This window comes from Leptinotarsa decemlineata, unplaced genomic scaffold (assembly GCF_025532065.1).
Source record: "Leptinotarsa decemlineata unplaced genomic scaffold, Ldec_3_MD MMD2_tig00000218_RagTag_RagTag, whole genome shotgun sequence".
NCBI classification, from domain to species: Eukaryota; Metazoa; Arthropoda; class Insecta; order Coleoptera; family Chrysomelidae; genus Leptinotarsa; species Leptinotarsa decemlineata.
In genome coordinates this window covers 867,781-891,856 of record NW_027412545.1, presented here as the reverse complement: position 1 = coordinate 891,856, position 24,076 = coordinate 867,781, and the positions used below count along the sequence as shown (strand labels likewise).

At 37.0% G+C, this 24,076-nt stretch overlaps 1 protein-coding gene across 1 annotated transcript; it reads right to left on the bottom strand.

Moving 5' to 3' along the window:
* Nucleotides 1-130: 130 nt before the first annotated feature.
* On the bottom strand, nt 131-21,459 carry LOC111512697 (uncharacterized). The gene is made up of 5 exons (XM_023168842.2): nt 21,300-21,459; nt 15,557-15,704; nt 11,846-12,043; nt 2,302-2,416; nt 131-384 (listed from the first exon to the last, which is right to left on the bottom strand). The coding sequence occupies exons 1-5, from the start codon at nt 21,355-21,357 to the stop codon at nt 193-195; spliced, it is 711 nt and encodes a 236-aa protein (XP_023024610.1). The 5' UTR covers nt 21,358-21,459; the 3' UTR covers nt 131-192.
* Nucleotides 21,460-24,076: the final 2,617 nt, after the last annotated feature.

Below are 24,076 nucleotides of genomic sequence, written 5' to 3'. Positions count from 1 at the left end.
GATTAGCTCTTCCGAATATTATGATTCTGGTCTTATAATTAGTTAATTCATTTACATGCTCTTAGATTTCAAATCTGATAACATTTTCCAGGTAATGAAATTTGGTTAAAATTGTAATGAAATATGAACATGTCGGTAAAATGAAGTTCATTCATTATTTATTCATTAAAATTTACATTTTCCCATAATATCTTAGTTGTTCCTACAATATTCCAAAATCTTATCGATCCTTTCATTATGTTGGAACCAAGCAGTATTCAATCTTGTCTTGAGTGCTTCACCAAGAGTATTTCCCATGGCTCCAGTGTCGAGGAATCCTTTAACAAATCCACTCAGTGTATTAGAAACCATACCATTGAAAGGTCCAAGTCCAGTGAAGTCGAACTGAAATTATAATATTTTGATCAATGTAGTGCAAATAATTAGGGGAAAATAACAAATTTTCGTCGAGAATTCCTCCAAATATCGAAGGAATCATCAAAATAATATTCTCCTCATACGTTTATTATATAATCCCTATACGTGAACACAAAATACTATAAATATTATGAACCAGAAAAACATTACTGAGAAGCACTCTTCTTGTACTAGATTTGATTTTTTGACAATATGCAGACACTAAGACCAAACGAAGACACCATTTGATATTGATCTCGGATGATATTGAAGTTCATGGAACATAACAAATGAAATAAAGTAACCAGATGAGGGATTCAATTCGTCATCATACAATTTATTACACTATGAACCGCGAGAATGTTAAATAACTCAACAATCTCGCTTGGCGAAACACGTGTCGCGGTTTTTGTAAAAACTTTGCAATGAAATGTATCTGTGATTGATAATATGGATTTTCATCAAGTATCGCCCAATTATTTCCAATGTCTATTGTTTGTCACATTCTTTTACAATACATTGCTTGTCTTCAATGATCCAGTACCTCTCATTTGAATGGAATATGACAAGCTGCCTTTATTGTTGTATTCCATTTATTGCATCTTCGTTGTTGAAGTGTTTCTCCAATATGCATTGTACAGGGAGTAGCAATGGAATCATTAAATGGTTTTTCTGTTTGTAGTCTCACAGGTTTTTCATTTAATTCCTTGAACTTGAACCAATGATTTTGGTATTCTCACAGATTATTCAGATTCATTCCTAGGACACGAATCAACAGCTTTTAAATTTTCTGTGATTTCTGAATATTCTGGTGCTCAGTATAGATCCAGTATATGTCCTCTCCGTTAGTTCTTTTATTCCTTCATGATCACAGGACCAGTCTGTCTATTAGGTTAAACAATGGCAAGAAATATGTATCTGGTATCTGTAGAGTAGGGAGGCTGAGTGTAGACTCACAGCCACATGTGACCCATTGTATATCACCCCGAAGAGTCGCCTTCTAGGTCCATCCTATCCTTTCCAGGAAGGTGAACAGGTCACTAGGAGACATGTCCATTATATTGGCAGGTGAAGGCCAAGACTCGCCGAACACACACTCTTTTTGGCAACCTTGAGGTGTCTCACGGTGGCTTCCGCGAAGGTTTTGGAAGGCAGCCGGGTCCTTGCCTTCATTCAAGCCGGAGCTCTTGGCGCCCGCCGCAAAAAGTACCCTTGCTGTTGGAGGTGATCTGCTATGTCCAGCCTCATTCCAAGCGGTAGATTGGCGTGGACATTTATGTTCATCCCCAGCCATTACCTTAGATGGAGGTGAGCACTTCTGTCCAGCCTCAAAATTGGTTTTTGTTTTTGTTGTTTCTAAGTTGGTCACCTCTAGCAGAGCCCCGCATGACCAATGGTAGGCTGATTACCTATTCAGCTGTCGGCACGATTTGAATTATGTATTGTTACCATAAATTCCTTAGAGAGTATCTAATAGAATCTAGCACATACATGGGTCTGTTCAACATCCCCAGATGAACCTGATGAGTCTCGGATGATATTCCTGACTAACTGTGGGACAATTGTCGTTGTAGATGGGAGCTTTCTATGACTGGTTTTTGTAAACTCTAACACTACACGATTCTTCATTCCAACACCTAATTGTCACGAAGTTTTTGTCAGCGTGTTCAAAAAGATATGTTCGATGTATGAGACCATCCAATTGGAAGTTTATATAACGATGATCCAATAAATTTCGCCATCAGAAAGAATGTTACAGATATTCCTGACAAACTAGTGGAATTATCATAAAATTTGTTAACTGTTACTGATACGAAACATAGAGTCTTCTTTAGTAATGAATAGTGTACATAAATAACTCAATTCCATTATTCTATCATAACGTAGGATATATATAGTACTTACATGCACTTGTACAGAATTCCAGCTCAAAGTAAGTCCTTCAACTCCTTCTATTAGATTGAAACCTGGTTTGGTGAAGTTGACTTCACCACTCCAAGTGGTGCTGGCTAAGGTGACACTGTAAGAAATAAATTTGATCTGAATTTGAAGATAAATGTGTTATAATTGAGAAACTCCAATATATATTGCTACATGTCTTCATGTAGCGACTTATGAATAAATCTACCATATCGTATTTTCGTCGTATAATTTCCGAAAATGGAATTCACGATCATATACCTTTTTATATTTTTAAAAACTTGTTTGAAAGCAGAATCATCTACAGATGTCAGGTAGGAAAAATTTGTAAATTATTGCTCATTGCAGTTATTGACAAATACTTTACATGGGTCGTAATATCCGTCGACTGATCGAAATACCAATAAGAAATAGGAATAACAGTAGTAATAGCATGCAAAGCTCACAAATATATCTAACTAGTTGCTGCCCGCGGCTTCGCCCGTGTAGAATTTGGTAGTTGTAGTACTAATTAGTACCTACTATGTTGTTGTATCGCTGCTGTTCCAATGTTTTGACAGAATCAGAATCAACGAACTTAGGCATGCGCAGCGTTATATAACAGTGCTTTCAAAAAATTGTTCGACAGCGCCATCTAGTGGTGAGTTACAGAAAAATTGATAGTCTAAAAACCTTCTCTATGAAAATATACTTATGTCAAGTTTCATCACGATCGGTTGAGCGATGTAGAAGTTTATCACTTACCAACCAACCAAACAACCAATCAACCAACCAACCAACAAACATCCATTTTTATATATTAGGTAATAACATATAATTAACCAATTCTCATGAATAATAACGCCAGGCGCAGATTCACGAAGTGAGTTGGACCCATCGGATTGTAATTGTTACTAAAAAAAGGTCTCAAAATAGTTCATGTAACTATGTAACATACAGTGTCATCCCCAAAGTATGCACCATATGGGAAACTTATTTATTAAGGGTTTTTCGATGAAAAGTTATTCTTGATTAAAGTTTGTGCATCCCCTAAAACTAAACATGCCCCAACGAAATACTGTAAAACACATGTAATATACGAGAAGCCTTCAAATATTTGATTTTGAGACAAGAGTAAAGTACTCTTATTTTGAAAAATTTCGGGAAATGTTATCCAGAAAAGTTGTTTAGCGTTGAAAATATATCTAGATTTTAAGTCATGGCCATCTAAGTAAAGTTTCATTATCTTACCAATTTTTTTTAAAATGAGGACTACGAAAAAAATTTGCCAAAAAGATAAATAGACAGCATCCTGTATACGACGATTCATTTCAAAAGCCTGCAATATGACAAATTACACAACTATGGTGTCAACCACAGTCAATTTTTTTAAGAGTAAAATGATTTTCAAAATTTTTGGTGCAGTTATTTTTATTTTTTGTTAACACCGAAAATTACTTATAATTATACAGTATTGTAATAAGAACTCAATATTCAATAATATCAAATCACAAAACATCAAAATAAAATAGGTATTTTGTAACAATCTCATTGATTTTCTGGAGATTATTTTGGAGAATTATTTTGGACAAGAAACTCTCCAGAAAATCAATGAGTTTGTTCTGAGAAACGCATTATGTTTCGTGATTTGATATTTATTTGATTTATTGATATTTATTGGAATAGCTATTTTCTAATAGCTCCATATATTTTGTTATTATTTCAGTGAATTATTCACCGCATATCACATACCAAATGAAAGACAGGTATCACCCCGTAAAACATAATATATGAGTACAGAAAACCGCATAAATTAGAGATACTGATCTGAATTCATCAATAAATAAACAAAACCAAATTTACGTAGCTATTCTGCGTATTATCTGGAAATCGTGTGAAAAATACGTACAGTACACAAATAGCAACATTTCTAACTTATTGATTTGGAAACGGTGTAAAACATTCTAAGGATTATTCCGCAATATGAATAGATGCAAACTAGCTGAATACTATAGGCAAAACTCCACCATGGAACTTACCATGAAAGCTTCTTCTCATATAAAATCTTCCAAAAATCCAGAACAATCTCTATTGAAAAAGATCAAGGTCGTATCAAAGCTCCAATTCGACAAACATAATTTTTGGAAGCATCACATTCACTCAAGGATGTCATCAGAGCATTCTAGCAATATTTTTAAAACATTCACCGCAAAGGGCAAAATCTCTTCTCTTAAAAATATTCAACATTCTGTTCAAAAATTGATTATTATTGCATATGATATGCATCTTTCAAACAATCAACATTTAAACAACTTAATATCGTTCACAACTATGCCCTACAATATATTTTAGGAGGCTATAGAAAATCTCCAATTGACAGTAAATCATGTGGAAAAGGAGTACCATCCTGACAATATCGAAGACAACAACTGATCCTTTCCTATTCTGACAAAATAGCCTCAATAAACAATACGTAAACATATTGAGGCATCATTACATCACGTTTTTTCCTATCCTGGGATCAACTAAGAACTAATCCACGATTCTACGAAAGGTTCCATAGCGTTTGGGTTGAATGGTGGTTTTCCATTCAAAAAAATATCATTTTATGAAATATTTTGAAAACGCGACTGTCTAATTTTTTTTGTTTCCGACATCGAGAAGGCAATTAAAAATGCTACTAGTTTGCCCATTCAACCGATTTCGTAGCGTCAATAATAACATGGTAGGCAATGATGCCGACTCAATTTGAAATGCCATCGGGAAACGAATCCACATGTTTCTATAATTGATATGAAATCAGAAGAGATTAATGCAGTCAAGCTGCTGGAAAATAATTCCATGAAAATCACAAGAGGAATTGATAAGTACCATTCTGATCATTTCCATATTGATTTCAATTTAAGAGCCACTGGTAGACAGCTGTTTCAGCCTATTGGGCATCTTCAGTACCGGGCAGACGGTCCTCAATTGAAGACAAAATATGACGACGTTAACCATCTTGATTTTATTCAGGTTGAAGCCTGGCCTCCTTCCCCTTTTAACTGAAGTTTGTCAGAGAGACAAATGGGTCACAACTGATGTTTGGTGGTGGCATGAAAGTCCTTAGACATCCATACCGCCCTTCGCGTTTTACCCCTACCTGGCTGGGGTGAGATAGATGAAGATATTATTCATCTGTTAACGGAGGACATAGGGGCCTCATACGACAGAGTGTCGGGGCCTTCTATATCGGGAGGGGTCGTCTACAGCGTAATCTATAGCTTCCCTGACTAAAGGATTTTCGTGAGTTTCAGCATAATCTAAAACTCGCCGATTCCTCGACTGAATGGATTGCTGAATGGAAGGCAGCTTCAAATCTCTGCGGATGGCTTCATTCCGCACGAACCACGGAGCATTCACAATCATCCGTAAAATTTTATTTTGTAAAGTCTCCAAGATGGAGATGTTAGTCGGAGCCGCTTGTCCCCAAACGCCTGAAGCATACATGATGACAGACTTGAACATCATGTTATAGATCGTGATTTTGTTCTTTAGGCTCAGCTTAGATCTTCTATTGATCAAAGGATACAGGCTTGCCACCCGACCCTGGATCTTTGCCTTCACGCTTAACAGGTGCGGGTTCCAGGTGAGCCTACGGTCTATAATAAGACCTAGGTACTTGACCCGCGTTTGCCAATCAATCTCCCTTCCAGAGATTCTCACTTTCATGGCCGGAGAAGCTATCGTTCTTCCCATGGTTATTGCCTGAGTTTTATCCGGATTCACTCGGATCTTCCACTCGAGGTACCAGCGCTCGAGGTCGCCCAATGCACGTTGCATATAGACGATCCCGAGCTCCTGACCCATGGAAGATGAGAGGAGAGCCGTGTCATCGGCGTAGAGGGATACCTTCACATGCTCGGACCTCGGAAGGTCGCTGGTGTAAAGAGAATATAGCGTGGGAGAGAGCACGGCCCCCTGTGGCACTCCAGCGAGGATCTCTCTGTTGTCAGACAGGGAGCCCTCTACTCTAACCTGAAATGTTCTGCCTCTCAGGAAAGACCCAATCCACCGGATCAGGCCCCGAGGCAGGTCGAATGCGATTAGTTTGTGAAGAAGGCCTTCATGCCAGACGCGGTCGAAGGCCTTCGAAATATCTAATAGAACTAAATGGACTTTTTTGTTCCTGTTCAACTCCGCGATGGTGTTTTCGACCAGTCTCAGAGCCTGCAACTCAGTGGAATGTTCTCTCCTGAAGCCGAATTGCTCATCAGGCAGAACATTTCGGTCCTCAACTTCTTCGTTGAGCCTTTGGAGTACGACTCTTTCAGCCAGCTTAGCCGCCGACGAGAGTAGACTAATCGGGCGATAATTCTGCGGGAAAAGCCGGTTCTGCCCCTGTTTTGGGAGCATGACGACGACCGCATGTTTCCACCTTCTGGGGAAGTATCTTAGGGCCAAGGAGCTGTTGATAATGCTCAAAAGGCTCTCAACGCAGTTTTCCGGGAGCTTCTTCAACAACTTGTTGGTTATTGAGTCAGCCCCGGGGCCTTCTTGGCTTTTGCAGCCTTGATGTAGCCCTTTAATTCTTCCACAGAAGCCGGACGAATGACATCATCGTCATCCTCCCTGAGGATACGGTGAACCCGATCTTCGAGCAGAATATCGCGGTCGATGTCGTCATTGTCGTCAACGTTAAGTTGAAACTGACGTTCCATCGAGTCAGCAAAAGCCAACGCTTTGTCGGCGGGGGAGTAGCATACTCCGCGCTCTCCGTGAATGGGTGAGGGAGCTGTCTTCTTTCCCTTGAGTCTTTTAGTGATTCGCCAAAGCTCGTCACCTCCAGGCTCAATGGATTCCAACAGCTCCTCCCACCTGTCATTTCGGTAGTCAATGATGGCCTGTTTTACTTGATTGGCCATCCTGTTTGCCGCTGTTTTGTCTCCTGGGAAGAGTGTTCGCTGATAGAGCCTTCTCAGGCGGTTTCTCTCTCGTATCATGGCTTTGATACGAGGGGGAAACTCATTATAGCTCTTCTGCGGACACTCCTCGCTGGAGGTGGCCGTCCGAAAAGCATCATTCACGGAGATCTCGAAGCGGTGAACTGCCGCGTCGAGTTCGTTGGGAGAGCGGAGACCCTCAGGAGGGGCGCGCATCTCTCCGAGCTGAGCTGTGAAGACATCCCAATCCGTCTTATATCTCATGCAATAATCAGGGGAAGGAAGTTCATCACCCAATACCAGGATTACTGGATTATGATCGGAGTCCAGTTCCGACTGAACGTAAATTTCGCTGGTCAGAGAGACATTTCTGAGAAGCGCGATGTCAAGCACGTCAGGCCTATACTGCCCGCGATAGAACGTAGGTTCATCCGGTCCCAGCACGAGATATTCATGTATGTCAGCATGCGCATGGAGCGCTCGGCCGTTTCGATTGGTGGCTCTGCTCCATAGTCCGTGCTTGGCATTGAAGTCGCCAGCAGCAATTGTCGGAATATCACTACCCATCAGCAATTCATCCAGTGATTCTGGGAGTAAAAGATTAGTCGGAGGGTTATAGACAGAGATTAATCTGTGACAACCCCGTCTCAGTCGAATTTCGACCCCTACGGCCTCAGTTCCGTGTAACCGAGCACTGTCAATGCCGTATTGGACACACTGGAGGGATCGTTTGACAAGAATGCCAACTCCCCCACCAGCACGTCCAATACGTTCTCTATGGAAGAACTTGTAATTTGGAATGACAACGGATTCATTCCTCAGATGCGTCTCTTGGATTAGAGCCGCATCGATGTTATGCTCAATGAGAAAATTCTCAAAGTCGAGTTTCTTAGGTAGAAGGCCATTGGCATTCCAAAAGACTATCTTCAAAGATCTAGGCAATGTCGGTTGTCTAGACATTGGCAGTTCCAGTCAGCACGTTATTATTCACCGTGAACATTTTTTCGAGCACGGGGAATTTGCAGAATAATTGCTTCATCTGCTCCAAAGCGGCGCAGATGTCTGAAGCCCCCTGAGTCTGAGGTGAGGGCATAGATTGAGAAGGAGCAGTCTTTGCCGAGCCGTTTGCACCCTTGGATGCTGCTCTGGCAAAACTAACTCCTTCTTTAACACGACCAGACCCCGCAGGTCTGCCTGGGGGAGATGGTTTTTTGACTGGCTTGCCTCTAGACTTCTGAGCCTTAGGGAACTCAGGGCAGCCTCTATAGTTGGCAGTGTGTACCCCTTTGCAATTGTTGCACTTCGGGGGGTCAGTCCTTGCTTTCTTGCAGGCGTTGGTAAGATGCCTGCCGGCGCACTTGACGCATATTGGGACGGCCATGCAATTCCTTTGGCAGTGGCCAAAGCGTTGGCAGCGATGGCACTGACCCACCGAAGTTTTGGGGTGCTGGGGTTCAACCTGCACCTTCACGCTCAAGAGGTCTTTGATCTCGAATATGTCCTTTTGGTCTTTGGAGACCAGTACCAGGACCATGGGTAAGGGCTTGTTTGCTCTCTTCATCCTAGTTACTGAGGAAGGATCAAAGCCTCTGGCTTCTAACTCCTCACGGATGTCGTCGATTGAGAAGTGCTCCGGAAGTCCTCTGAAGACGGCACGGATTTGCCGGTCTTCAGGGAGGGAGTATGTGTGATGGGGGATGTTCTCCGTCACAAGGAGTCTCGACAATCGACGATAATCGTCAGGAGTCGAGGGCTGAACTTTGATGCCGTCATGAAGATTGACGGCTTTGGAGAAATTTATTTTCTCCTCGGCTGCTGTTTTGATCAGCTTAACCCATTTGTCCTTCTGACGAACGACAATTGGTGGAATTTTGACTTTTTTTGTGGGAGGCTGGTTTTCCTGCTTGCGTGGGGCAGAGGGGCCAGGCTCCTGGTCCTGAATAGTTCTGACAGTTCGTTCAGAATGGTCGGAAGCACTGTCAGCTTGGATAGCTGGACTTATATCCATATTTTCATTGGAAAACGAAGTGGCCACCTCGCGGGCCAGACTTCGTGTCACCGGACGCGACGAAACCTCGGACTCGGAGTAATATTGTTTCGCTTCATCCCTGATGTCGTCTAACACAACCTTCTTCTGCAATCTCTTTGCTTTTTTCGGTTGCTTGCCTTTCTTAATCCACTCGTCTACCTTGTTTGTGGGCACATCTGGTAGAGGTGGAAAATCTTCGCTGATTCTTCTCTTCTTCAAAGCGGAGGAAGAGGAGGAGTGTACGCTTTCGTGATCGCTGTCACGGAGAGAATTGTCACTTGCAGGCGGAGCATTAGCCACTCCCTGATTCCCGTCTGTCAGATTTTGACAGCCGGGCCCAGAGACTGGCAATGTATTGCCCTGCAAATCTGCCTGGTTTAGGCCGAAGCACGAGATCAATTGGCAAATGATGCTAATGATCTCGGTCTTGTCCCTCCCAGCCAGATTGCGAAGCAGTTCCTCCATACTGCTTGACATTTTACTCGCTTAAAACTGACAGTAAAGCTCTGAGCAGTTGAACGCAACGAAAAATGATATATTCAGTCGTACTCACCGGAAACGTTTCTTCGTCTGCACACAAGAACCAACGAACCACTATCACAAGCCAGAAACACCACAATACGGCTGATCATCAACCAGAAATCTTGGCGAAAACACAACCGAACGCTATGACACTTCCGCACTGTTCCGCTGTCAAAACGAAACTACAAAATATGAATAACCATGAAAAGTACTTAATGAAAATAACTGCTTAAACGCAAGCAAGACATAAGTGGAGCCAACTATTGGAATGACACCCAAATCAACTTGACAAGTTTTTTGTCAGTGTTGGTGATTTGACCAATCAACCGACAACAGGCGGTTCCACTTATGTCTCGCTTGCGTTTACGTAGTTATTTTTATCAAGTACTTTTCTTGGTCATTTACATTTTGTCTTCAATCGAGGACCCCCTGCCCGGTACTGTCGATGCCCAATAGGCTGAAACAGCTGTCTACCGGTGGCTCTTGAATTGAAATCAATATGGAAATGATCAGAATAGTACGTATCTATTTATCTTCAGATACGTACGTCAGTACGGAATATTTTAGAGAAAAATAAGTTCAAGCCTTATCGAGTCAGGAAAGTCCATCATTTGCGTTTGAGTTTGACGGACGGAAAACAATGAAATCAGCAAAAAAAAATTGTAGTGTGATGAAAGTAGATTAACCAATAACGGATGGTCCAACAGGAATATTCATTATCACTGGCGACAAGAAAATGAATATTTACATAGAGTTATCAGTCCTCAAGAAAGATATAGTGTTAACGTATGGCTTGGTGTTTTTGATAATGAATTTATTGGCCCCCACTTGTTTTAAACATCTCTGAGCGGAGAATTATTCTTGGATTTCTCATCAGGAACTCCAATTGAGTTTTCAGAAAATTTGTCACTCAGCCTAATAAGAAAATATGAGTATTTTCGATACGACGGAGCTTCATCACATCACAGGATAATGTGCAGAGATTTCCTCAATACAATTATGCCGGGAAGATGGATAGGAATGATGTTCCTATATGGGGCTTTATGAAAGATGAATTGTTTAGAAAAAAATTTGAAAATATTGAGGAATCGAAAGATTCAATCAGGAAAACCTGCATGGCTATCACTCCACAGATATCAGAGAACTGCCACAAGCACACTATTTCTAAAACAAATATTTTTTTAAGAAATGATGAAAGACAATTCAAACGTTCAATGCGATATCACGTGAGACGGTAACTTGAAATATGTAACGTGAGGCATTCCGTTATGATGTCCATTTTCTACGATTTATTATTTCGTTACATTGTATTTCGCAACTGTGTCTTTTTCAATGTGTTTGCAACGATATTTAGTAGGAATCAGATTTTTCATTGAAAAAAAGTTGAATGATGGAATTTTTATGAGGTGTATTTTGGAAGAAACGTCTAGAAAAACATATGTTATATTATGTCAATGAATTTGTAATTTCAATGACCAATAAAATGTATAAAATAATATACAGGTTCATATCAATGAACGAAACGTCGCATTGGAAAATGGATTGAACCAGATTATGGAAAACATACGGTGGAGCATAAAACAAAACCTGTTATTTTCATTTTTTTGCAAATATGTCAGAAACTGTTGGTGATTTTGTCGATCTGAGAATGCCATTATTCTGCGTCCACAAAAAGGCAACTTTTGTTCCATTTAACCGTTTTTGTTGGACCTACCATTTCCGAGATAGCAATAGTGGTACCAGCTTAAAAACGGCCTGTATATAAATATAATATGTATAATTAGATAATATATAACTATTGAATATGATGAGCTGTTTTTCCTGGTTTTGATAACCAGAAGATGGTAAATAAAAGTTTGCTGAAACGTTGTGGAAATGATCTTTGTGAGGATCAAAAACACTGATGACGGAACGAAACCCGAAAAAACAGCCCATCATACTTTGTTCGTGAGAATCTTCGAGCTAACATATATATCCCTTACCCTCAAGTCTCATTCTTGCTTTGTTCAGCTCCAAAAATACACTTGGAGCAGAACGAGAAACAAAGAACTTAAAATGTTAAAATACCATAACTTACTTTAAATCTCCTGCAAAGTGTGTGGGTATCAACGCCACATTTGCATAAAGACTGTATTTTGAAGTGAAGACGAATTTTGGCCACCACAGTGTGTATTTCAAAATTGCATTTGAGTCACTGTCATCACTGAATTGTTCAATATCCACACTCCAGTTGGGAATTCCGTGCCACACTAGGTTGGTGACGTTTAACGTACCACTGCAGAAAGAAAATTTTCATTATTGGTTATTTTGCTGACTTTGTGAGGTGAATTATTTTTTTCTTCTATTCTGAATGGTCTCAAAAGTGAATTGTTTTCATGAAAAATGCATTCGTAATTTTTGTAGTTAGAGGTAAAAATGGTACGAGTATAAGAATTCATTTACAATATATGTTTTCTCTTGAAATCTGTTTCTCCGTTAACCAGCTGTTTAGGGACATCGTTTTAACCAATAATTATACCAATTATAGTAACAAATGATTATAGGCATTTATGTTGAGCTGAGTGATATTGATTCCGGACAAAATAGTTTAGATTTAGGACCCAAATGATCAATTGGATATACTTGAGAATCATCAGATTCATTATCACCTACAGACCATTGCCTGGTGGCCGGAAACTCAACAGCAAACGGGTAAGTCAAAGTTCTCTGATGTGCAGAGACAGGTTTGCCTGGCTAGCTCTGGTGACATCTGCACCACATCGTCATCAGCTACGAAAATTCTTCAAGATTTTCGTCTTCTCCACATATTCCTGGAGAGTGGGTAGGTAGACAACAACAGAACTCTGCATATTGCCAATTGGACAAATCAGACACACCCCCAAGTTATGCTGTAGATATATGTATACAGTCACAGACCCAAGAGTTTATCTCTGGCTATCTGACCTGGAGATTCACTCACCAAACCAACCAGTTTTGTTAAGAAGATTGACTCACTCGGTTTGAGTTGGTGTCCAGTTTGTATCAAATTTGTATCTACAAAAACCTACTTCTGATTTCCGATTTCATAGCTGGATAATGAATTTCACTAAATAAAACACTTTTATCATACTTTCTATCATATAATGTGTGAATGAAGCTTCGTAGGGTTCAAAAAAGGCGGGCATCCAAGCATTTCACAAGTTTTAATTTTCGAAATACTCCTCTAAACTACATCTGGCATATTTCAAAAGTATCAAAAAAAACAACAAAAATATGAATTCCACCTTGAAGGAATTTTTTTAATGAAGTCCCATACAGTTACTACTATTTTTGCATTTTTTTTCAATTCAACTCAGACTCTACAGCAAATGAACATGTTTCGTTCAACAAAGTTAGTGTACACTATGTATTAATACTAAAAGATATTCACGACATTGAAAACACACATTGATCACCGAAAATTAATTGTTAACCTCCATGAAACAAATAAAAAGTAGATCAAAAGGAATAGATGATCTCGATAATTTTCTCTTAAATCTCTGCTATCCACCTATAGTGCCCGTTATTTAACATATTATGAACTTTTGCTTGGAGAAGAAAGTTTTCCCAAGTATGTGGAAGCAGTCTATCGTGGTACCAATACCCAAAATCAAAGAAGCTAAGGAATTCAAAGACTTGCGTCCTATAAGTCTTCTTCCACTTCTTTCTAAAATTTTGGAAAAGGCTATTGCTCAACAGTTGATAAACCACCTTCACAACAACAATGTTCTTCCAATTATGCAATCTGGTTCAGACCAAACTATATCTGTGGTATAGCTTTATTGAACATATCAGATGATATCGTCGCAGCATCGAATAAAAACGAAATTACTGTCCTACAATTGATCGACTTCAGCAAAGCTTTCGATACATTGAATCATCAACAACTTCGATTTATATTACACTGTAATGGACTTTCTCAAAGCACGATTCATATCTTTCACATAGACAACAAATTGTTAGAGTGGAGAACAACATGTCAGATTTCAAGAATATTTCTTCAGGTGTCCACAGGGTTCAGTCCTTGGACCTATCCTCTACATAATTGACACCTCCAATTTGACAACCTCTTTGAGAAAACTCAAATATCATATGTGAGCCGATGACACACAGTTGTATTATTCTTTCACTCCTAACTCTGTACAGCAAAGCGAAAATATCAATAATGAGGATTTGAATCAATTAGTTAATGTATCGAAGAAACATGCCCTGGAAGTTATTAATTTTAAATGCTCTGTGATTGTATTTGGAAGGAAAGTCACAAGGTCGAAACTTAGCGATGTGATCATAAAAATTGATGACAATGCTTTACCGGTTGTAAATCAGGTTGAAAATCTAGAAGTTTTTATCGATGATGAAATCAAATTCAAAAAACATACTTCGACATTGATTCGAAGAGCATTTGGGAAAATGATAGTAGTATACCCTAATAGGCATGTCTTAAGCCTCAAAACCAAATTATTCATTTGTGATTCGTTGATACTATCTATTTTCAACCATTGTGACGTAGTGTATCATTATTTTCTGAATAGAAATGAGCAACAATGAATTCAAAAAGTTCAAAACTCTTGTTTGAGATTTTCGTACGGTATCAAGAAAAGAGAACCGATTTCTCATACCTACGCTCAAAAAAGCCTGGTGGCTGAAAATGTACGATAGGCGTACTCTTCATTTTTCGACATTATTTCATAAAGTTATTGTCAATAGAACACCTCCCTACTTCTATAACAAAATAACTGATCGAACTGATGTTCATAATGTGAACATCAGGCGCAAAATAATCTATGTTGTTAGACATTCTATTGAATTATTGAATAGGTCATTCACATATACAATAGCTGAATTCTATAACAATATATCACCTTCCTTTCGGTCGAAATCTATTTCCAGTTTCAGGTACTGCCTGAAAGAACACCCTCTGAAAATACAATAATACCAGAATATCTTCTACGACACATTGGCTCTTGTAGACCATAGCTAAAATATTTGTAGTCCCCTCTCCCCTCTCCCCTCAACATTCGAATTAAATATTGTACTCGCTATCACAATTACAATTACAATTTTTGGTTATTTGTTATTTTTTTTTTATTTTTCATCTTTTTCATTTTTTTTTGTAAGGTGCAAGAGGAAAAATAAACTCTGTTCAATATTGTATTCTATTGACAAATTTGTATTTCGTTTTTCTTCATATTGTGTCATGATATTTCTGCTGTCAATAAATTCATTTATTATTATTATTATTATTTGTCGATCTTAATTTTCAATACCATAATTTATCAAATAAGAAGGTAATTTCCACAGTAACCATTCACGATGAAACTTATTCGCTTGTAACCTCAGGAAAAAAGTTATTTCTGCTAAAAATCGGGAGAAGAAAGTGAAAATCGTGAATTGATACAAAAAGTTGTGGAATACAATATTTCGATCCAATTTTCCTGAAAAATTTTCCAAATTTGTTCACAAAAAACTTTTTTCTTATAGTGTTCTGATACAAACAATGAAGAAGTGTATAAGGCGATTGTAACTAAAAAAAACTAAAAAATATCTGATATATTTGCATGAAACCTGAAGAAAACACTACTCGAAGATATAAAAAATTCATCCCACTTGAATATCATTATACAGTATTGAAAAAATGAATCCGTTACCCTACACAATCAATTAAAAAGCAATAGAGTTCAATATTACACATTGAATATTTTTCTGGAAAATTTCTAAAATGGCAATGAAGTTACTTGTATCGTACATGGAAATAATATAAAGATATTACCTGGCAATGCCAATGTCTCCATGCCAAGATAGGTTGTGATTAAAAACAAGAGGGTCATGAGAAGGAATGTGAAGAGATGGAAGTCCACTAATAATTACTTTCTTCAAACATGATGCCAATTTAAGAGCAAGCTCTCTATCTGTAGAAGCTGTGAAACAAAAGTCATTATTATTCTCAAATTATATACAAGTATAATCATAATAACAATAATGTTTGGTAATATATTGCAGTGGTGACAATGAAATGAGACACAACACAGAATGGTTAAAAAAAAAAATGGAGGTTAATACAGTATAATGAATAATATTCAATAGTACATAGAAAATAAATAAATATATAACCGCATTTCTGTATACCTATATATATGGGGAGCACACTTTTGGGATAATGCGGAAAGGGATACAATACCTATTTATTATTTACAAGTAGTTATTCCATCAGATTTCGCACAAATTATGTGTCTGAAAAACGAACGAATTTAGTTTATTTTTTGAACAGTGGTTTTGATATTATATTTTTCAAATTCTTCGGTTATTTAATTCAATTACGCGAAAAGAGTATGCTCATTATGAAATAGTTTTCTCACGATAGTGGGGTAAGCGAGTTGCGCACGATGTCGGGTGTTATATTGGTGGCTTCTTGAGCTAGCTTTGTTACCACAGAATTGGTACTTTACGTTGGTACAGAAGAAGTATAATTGTCTAATATTCATTATTTGACATTCTACATATGAGAGATCTGACTGGTACCTTGAGTTTTTTAACATTATCAGTTTTTTAACCTTCTTTGTAGCATATCCAAAAGAGTAATATGTACTCGTGAATCCCAGGGATGACTTTACTCTGGTGGTATTATTGATGGTAGATATTCAGGTATATTCCATTTTATTTTCATCTTCTTGAAGTATGAAGTATGTCACCAATAAATAAGCAATAATCATTCAATTCTCAAAGTACGTTAATATTAGTGGAAGGCTATAATAAAAAATGGTTTTTTCCTATATTTATTATCGTTTTTAAAAATTTTCATGTGTTCCATAAAAATTATGTCATATTCAGTTTCTTGTTTCCTTTTTTATATAGATTACGGTTTCATCGTTCTGATTTAATTCGCCCTTGTTAAAGGTCAGTGTAAAACCAGGAATATTGTATAAGTTTGTATCATGTATTTTTCGGGTTTCTGAGTAAGCATCAAAGAGGAAAATTTTGAACTAATCAATGTTTTATCGATATTTCTTATATTGTTATGTATTATATTGAAGCTGTTATTCTCTGAGTCCACTTCGAAAACTTCTCTGCATTCTCGGCTATCAATAACCATGAAAGTTTCAATTAGATTCACATGGAAATCTCTGAGGTACTGATCCATTTTTCAAGTTTTTGAACCTGTACTTATATGCTTACACAAAAAAAAACATATCTACATATATACATAAGAGAGTTACCGCAGCCTAGGGATATGAATAGTACTATGATGATTCATTTGTTGATATGTTTTTTGTTCTGTTCTAGTAGTGAAGGATGATGAGGAGTTTGCTCTTGTCTTTGGTGTATGAATTTTTTCCGTTTTGCTTTCAAGTTTTTTCCTTCTAATATATTTCCCTACTGATCTTTCTTCTTTTTCTTCATCCACTTTCTGCTGACTTCTTGCACTTTATGTGTTTCTTCATTCGGCCCTACTTCATGTTTCTGGCATGTCTCCAATGGGGAATCAGTAGGGTCAGTTGAATTGAAATTTTCTTCAGAGTCAAGGTCATTGAATTGTTCTATGGTGAATTTTTCGCTGTTAGCAATAAGAGCACGACCCTATATTTCAGGGAAGTAATATTTAGAATTTGCGATGTTGAGATGTTTTCTTAGTATACTTCTATCTTGTCTGTCTTCGTAGCATTCATTTATTTATTTAATATTATCCAAACAAACTAATACAGCCTAATTACATGGATGAAATCAATTGAAGTTCATATAATCCTCGGAATACTTATGAATATATAAAAATAGTAAAATATGTATGTACCAGAACTGTAAAGGGAAATACTGCTTAAATAGGTAAATTCAACAGATGTTTCAACTTTTTTTTGCGGAATACTGATTGGGAGAGTGTCCAATCAAGATCTATCGATATCTTTAAACGAATTAACTAACTTTAGTGAAGATATCAGTGGTGCTTTCGTTACGGTATTTACGGTTGGAATATGGAACATGAGCGAAAATCGGGTGCGACGAGGGAGTACGTGAAATGGTAACATACTGAGAATTTCTGAAGGATTAGTGTTGTTATTCAAGAGTTTGTGCATGAATATCATTGCTGATAATAGGCGTCGCTGTTCTAAAGATAATATTTTAAATTCATGTCGAAGATTGAAAGACCTTGTTGAGTTATAGTTTGGCCACTTGTGATATCGCTTAAAAAATAGATACCTCAAGAATTTGTTCAAAATTTTCTCTAGTTCTTTCATATAGGTTCGGTACTCCGCAAACCAAATAATGGAAGTGAAACTATAATTTCGGTCTTACCAACAAAAAATAAAGAGATTTAATAATGTCTTTATCGAAGAATGAAGAAGTTTGTCCGATAATATCTCGTATATGATCAACAAATGAGAATTGTGTATTATACTCCAATCCAAGATCTTTGGTATTAGTTTTTCTTTCAAGAACCACACCATCAATCTCATAACTAAATGTGATTAGCTCCTTTATGCGACTTATTGAGATGACAGAACATTTATTAAGATTGAATATAATTTGTTTGTCAAACTCCAATGTAAGATATCATTTATATCCTTTTGCTGTTTGGACTGATTTGAACAGTTTCAAATCATCAGCAAAAAGAAGATAGTCCGAATATTTTAAAGTTGATGGTAAATCATTGATGAAAATTATGAACAGAAGTGGACCTAGATTTGATCCTTGTGGTACCTACACCTGACCTAGCTGAAAATTCATCTGAAATTTTTCCATTATGTTTGACAATGAAAAACCGATTTTGAAGATAATTTTTCGTTAGTTCTAAAATTGTTTTGAAATTCCATATTTACTAAGCTTTCCCATCAAAATATCATGATGAACGTGGTCAAAAGCTTTACGAAAATCAGTGAAAGCAACGTCTAATCGAGTTTTAATATTCAAAACTTCTAAGGATTTATTACTGAATTCAAATAAATTTGTATTGATATGCTTCTGTCTCATAAATCCATGTTGTTGGGGTACTATATATTTGTTGATATATTCACTGAGCAAATAATTTTGCTGTTGAAGACATAATTGATATACGTCTATAATTTTTAATATCCATTTAATTTCCAGATTTGTATATAGGCGTCGTAATTGAAGTTTTTCACACACCAGAATATATATTTGATTTGATTTGATCATTAAATTAAATATGTGGAGGGGAGGAGTTCTCAACCAATCACCATATCTTTTCAATACATAAGGAGGGATCCCAGCAGTACCCGCGGCTTTCTTGGGTTTTATTCTTTTTAATGCATCATCAGAATCACTATTAGTTATCGAATATACTGTAAAATATTCGTTACAAATCATAATTATATATAGCATTATCAGCACAAATAAATTCAGTTCAAAAAACTGAAAAACATGCTTTTAAAGAAGATCGAACAAAAAAGTTGATAATATTTTTTTAAATAAGCTCAAAACAATAACAAACAAAAATACTAGTATCATTGTGGAAAAAGCGACGGGCGCTTGATATACAAAAAATATGGCCAAAGCACCCACGCTTTTTTCACAATACTAGTATTTTTCGTTCGTTGTTTTAGGCTTATTTTAAAAAATAATATTTTTAACTATTCCTTGAAAGCGAGTTTTTTAGTTTTTTTAAATTATATTAATTTTTTAATTTTTTTAGTTCAGTATACTATAAAAGCGGGATTCTTAGTCTTTTGAAACTATATTTACTTTATCTAAACTTTGGAATTAATCAGCCGTATATTATTCAGAAAAATGACCATTGATATTTTCTGATTCCGGAGAGGAAGCCTGAAAATTAGCTACCAAGTCCAAGAAAAGCAGCAGGCGCGCAAAGGAGGGTTACAAATAAGGCAGCAGGCGCGCGTGTTATTAAAAAAAATTTCAAATGAAGAAATACATGCAAAGTGAAATCGAATTATATCAAGGAGGTTATGTAAATTACCATCTGCCACATACATACATACATACAGGTGAAGCTAATAAAAGCGTGTTAAAAGAAGTCTTGAACAACAAATATATTTGTTCCTTTGAGTTTGTGGCAATTTTTTAGAATGAAGTTCTTTTCCAGGCACGAAATGAATTCAATTTAATAGATTCAATAACTAGCAAAGCGAGCAACCTATTTGAAAAATTTTTTTGCATTATTTGATGAATATGAGCATTTTAGAGGGAAATATAAAATAATACTTCAATTTTGTCACAAGTTATGAACTAATTTGAACTAATATTAATTAAAAAAAAATTTTTTGTATGTTTTATTGTACTGGATTTACTCAAAAACTGATTGATTTTGAAATATATTCAGATACCTACTTCATCAATGGAGATACAAAAAATGCAATAATGAAACTCCTAGGTATCAAAAGTTTGCCGATAAAAGTAATTTTCTGGCCAGAACTAATGATAATACAAAATAATGTTTTGCAATGTTCATAGGACTAAAGGTAGTGAATAATGTATGTTTCTTTTTGTACTCAACAGTCCACATGGCAATATGATATTATTTCTCATCCAACTGAATAGTTGCATAATCAAGATTGATAGAGTAGATACATGTAGCTACATTTGGATTCTTGTTTCAGATTAATTATTAGGACTTTTTTTTTAGAAATTATAACGGATATTAAAAGCCATAGACTCGAACTACGTTTGTCGATTAAATTACTCTTTTTTCTGCTTACAGTGATTTTTTCTAAGTCAGCTACATGCTTCCAAAAATAATGTATTTCAAAATTCAACTTTGTCTCTGACCAATAATTTTTCCTGGACATAATTTTATATCAAATAACAAAAAGCATGCTTTGAAGAATCTTGCTTCAACTCATTTAACTTATTTAACTCATTTCGGTAGGTATATAGCTATTTCAGGCTTCACAAAATATCTTCTATCTGAGAAGATTTTTTTGATAACTCTGAAAGTTAAACAGTACATTTTGGTACATGTCCCAATCATCATATTGTAATATAATGAACAATAGATGAAACTTTGACCATGCTAAATGATTTATTCTAATGCCACTCTCATTCATTTACATGTGCTTTACCAAACCAAACTATACTGATTTTTTTCATACGTTTGAATATACCACTTCTTTTACCACAGGGGATTAGGTGGGTACTGTAAAATATACGTGAAAAAACATACTCGTAGACGAATACAATCATAACCCTACTTTTTTGGCTTTGTTTGCAGAAAGGTACCTAATACTGATTACTCAAATAATAATCATCAGTGATTGCCAATAATATAAAAGTTTATGTTTGAGTGAAAACCAGAAAAGAGTATTTTCTGAATCACGTGAAGTACGTTATTAATTACCTTTTTTTTTCTTTATTTCGAATTGGAATGAAACGAGATATTGAGGCAAAACATTATGTCTCTTCAGTCAGTCATAATAATTTCATTTTTCAATGTAGAAAAATGACTTCTAGGCCGCATCTAAAGAGTATCTATGAAATATGATATGGATGACTTCAAAAACTGCGAATTGATATTTAAAAATACTCAATTGAAAAGTTAGTCTTACCATTTGCGGTATACACCAGCGCAACAAAAGTAAGTAATTTCAATGCCACCATTTTCATCTTGTAGTAATCTCTTCTTGAAAAGAACACTGGAATGATTTGAAATAGATTTCGTTTATATAGCTGTTATATGCTTAGAGACAAGTCTTAATCAGATATTGAAGTGCATCATGTGTTGTTCGAAGGTTATTCAAAAATTAATTAGTTTTATTACCTATCATTTGATCCACTCGAACTTGATCCACTTAAACGAATAAAAAGCACTTAATTTTTAAAATGACTTTCACAAAAAGTATAGAAAATGAGAATCAGTAAACTCAAAATATGAGTTGCAGCAACTAATTAGTCATAGCCAGAACAGAAATTAACTGAAGTTGTTTATTTAAGAATCAGCTACTAGATTTTCAAAATTCTAGTGATTGCTATTCAGACCTATTGAGCCTAGACCATCAATCGACTATCCATCACTCTACATACAACAAACTTTGGTACAGTTACTTTGTCGATTGATAAACTTAGTCAGAAACGCAAAATATTTCAGTCAATGGTCAGAAGGTGCTGGTTTTATTTTCAAATATTTGCTTTCTATTTCAAAAAAGCAATCTTTCATGGGATGTACACCAGCAACAAATCTTCCATTTGCAGGAATTCGTTCAATATGATCTAATCGTTTAGGAAAAATTCATGGACAAAATAAGCAAAAATCCAAATCGTTACAAAGAATATCATATGTGAGACTAATTGGTCGGAATGCTTTTGGTAGGGTGTAGTCCATCCTACCTGGTTTGGGTATAAATACTACTCCTACTTCTCTCCACTTACTGGGAATATACCTCAGAGCTAGAGAGGCTCTGAATATTCCAACCAGGTGCGGCATAAGAGTGCCCAGTCCCCACTGAAGTAGGGCTGGTCTTATACCGTCAGGTCCTGGTGACTTGAAGGGGGAAAAGCCCGATATAGCCCATCTTATTTTGTCCTCATCAATTACTGCACTAGCATTTTGCCAGTCGTATTGTGAGGGTGTTGTTGGTACATCCATCCAGTTCGTCGTTCCAGGAAATACAGAACCTGGGAAGTGAGTTTCCATAAGAATCTCAGCACTCTCCTGGAGGTTGGCGGCTTTGTTGCCATTTTCCCTCGTCAGGATGCCGATACTCTTATGGTGGTCATTTGAGAGTGCCTTCTGTAGCCTAGAAGCTAGTGGAAAGACTTCGACCTCACAATAGGCTCTCCAGGCTTCTCTTTGCTTTCGTCTGCAGACTTATTTGCACTCTCTGAGGTTGGCTTGATATGTACCCTAGTCCTCTTCGAGTCTTGTATGTTTTGCGTTGTTAAAGGTCTTTTTCGCTGTCTTCCTGAGGTGTTCCAATTCAAAGCACCACCATGTGTTGGTTGTGCCATGTGTTTGAACCATCCTAATCGGACAGGATTCCTTATAGGCAATGTCTATTTTGTTGTGGATAGATACCGTATACCTTTCCAGTTCTTCATTATTGCCAGGAATCAGGACCTCTGTTTCCCGCAGAGCTCCTCTTGAGAGTCGATCGTCCTCTTCGGGTCACGGGATTTTACAGTGATCTTGAGATCCTGCCTCTGTTCAAGATTGTTAGATCTTTCTGTATTATATATTCATATAGTGACTTAACTCGAGCGTTGATATCCTTGCTGCCCCAGCTCAAGTGGTGAGAGTTTGATCGCAACCCAATATGAGCTCCACTCTCTAGTTGAGGCAGTGATCCACTAGTACCTCTATTTCTCTGGTCGGTGGTAGGGTGGCTGCATCTGAAGAGAGGTACACCGATGAGATAATCAACGCCATATATTTGCCTTTTCCAACTGGACGTTCAGCGGGAACGCTCTGTATTTCCTAGGAACGTAGACAGCCGTCCTAGGTTGCTGGTTGCTTGGTAAGCTGAAAATTTGACCAGGACATATGCCTCCTCACTCTGAAGCGATCTTGGTGAAATTGGGGACACGTGTGAATCGTTGTATATATGCCATGCGGCATATGGGTGTCTACAATATGCTGTACCCTTTGTCAGTAGTCCCACTGTAATTCAAAGGTGCATATAGATTATAAGTATCGAAGGTTACTGATGAGTGTCCACAGTGTGTGCACTTCATAGCGGATTTCAATTGACCAACTAAATTGTCTACAATCTTAGATTTGTTCGTGTTCAAATATCTCAGCCAGGACTCTTGCGCTCTTCCGCTATCGATCAATTTTTCGTCCTCATGTAAACCTTCTGAAAGATAACGAAGGAATTCCAGGGCGTGTTGATGGGCAGAACCCATGAATTGTTTGTAAAAGTTTGTAACTGTTGATACTACGTTTGCAACTTCTGTCTTCTTCTGAGTAATCACGGATACGATGATTCACCCCGGTAGGTTAAGGAATTCAAAGCTGAACTGAATTGGATAGGGAAGGCGTTTCGGAGTTGAGTAGTAGATGATGATCACTCTAGAACTTGTTCATAATTTTTTGTATCTTCTGGTAGGAATGTATGGTGAGTATCACAAAAAATATGGGAGGTTTCATGAGGGATTACTCTCTCATCATGACTAGGGTATACATATGAAATGGAAACAACGAAATGAAAAAAAATTTCATCCAGTGAATGTGACGATGGAATAGTGCCAAAAACATAAGCTGAATTACCACGCTGTATAGCTAAACTGATTTCTAGGATCAGAAAGATAATATATCTTTTTTATTTGATTTCTTCAGTCATTCTTCTTCCAATTTCGTTAACAAAATTCAGAGATAAGACACATTTCC

Coding starts and splice junctions, on each gene's coding strand:
- LOC111512697 (XM_023168842.2), bottom strand. CDS start 21,357: ATGAAAATGGTGGCATTGAAATTACTTACTTTTGTTGCGCTGGTGTAT. Junction 15,705..21,299: donor GCTGGTGTATACCGCAAATG/GTAAGACTAACT, acceptor TTTGTTTCACAG/CTTCTACAGATAGAGAGCTT. Junction 2,417..11,845: donor CACTTTGCAGGAGATTTAAA/GTAAGTTATGGT, acceptor TATTTCTTACAG/TGTCACCTTAGCCAGCACCA.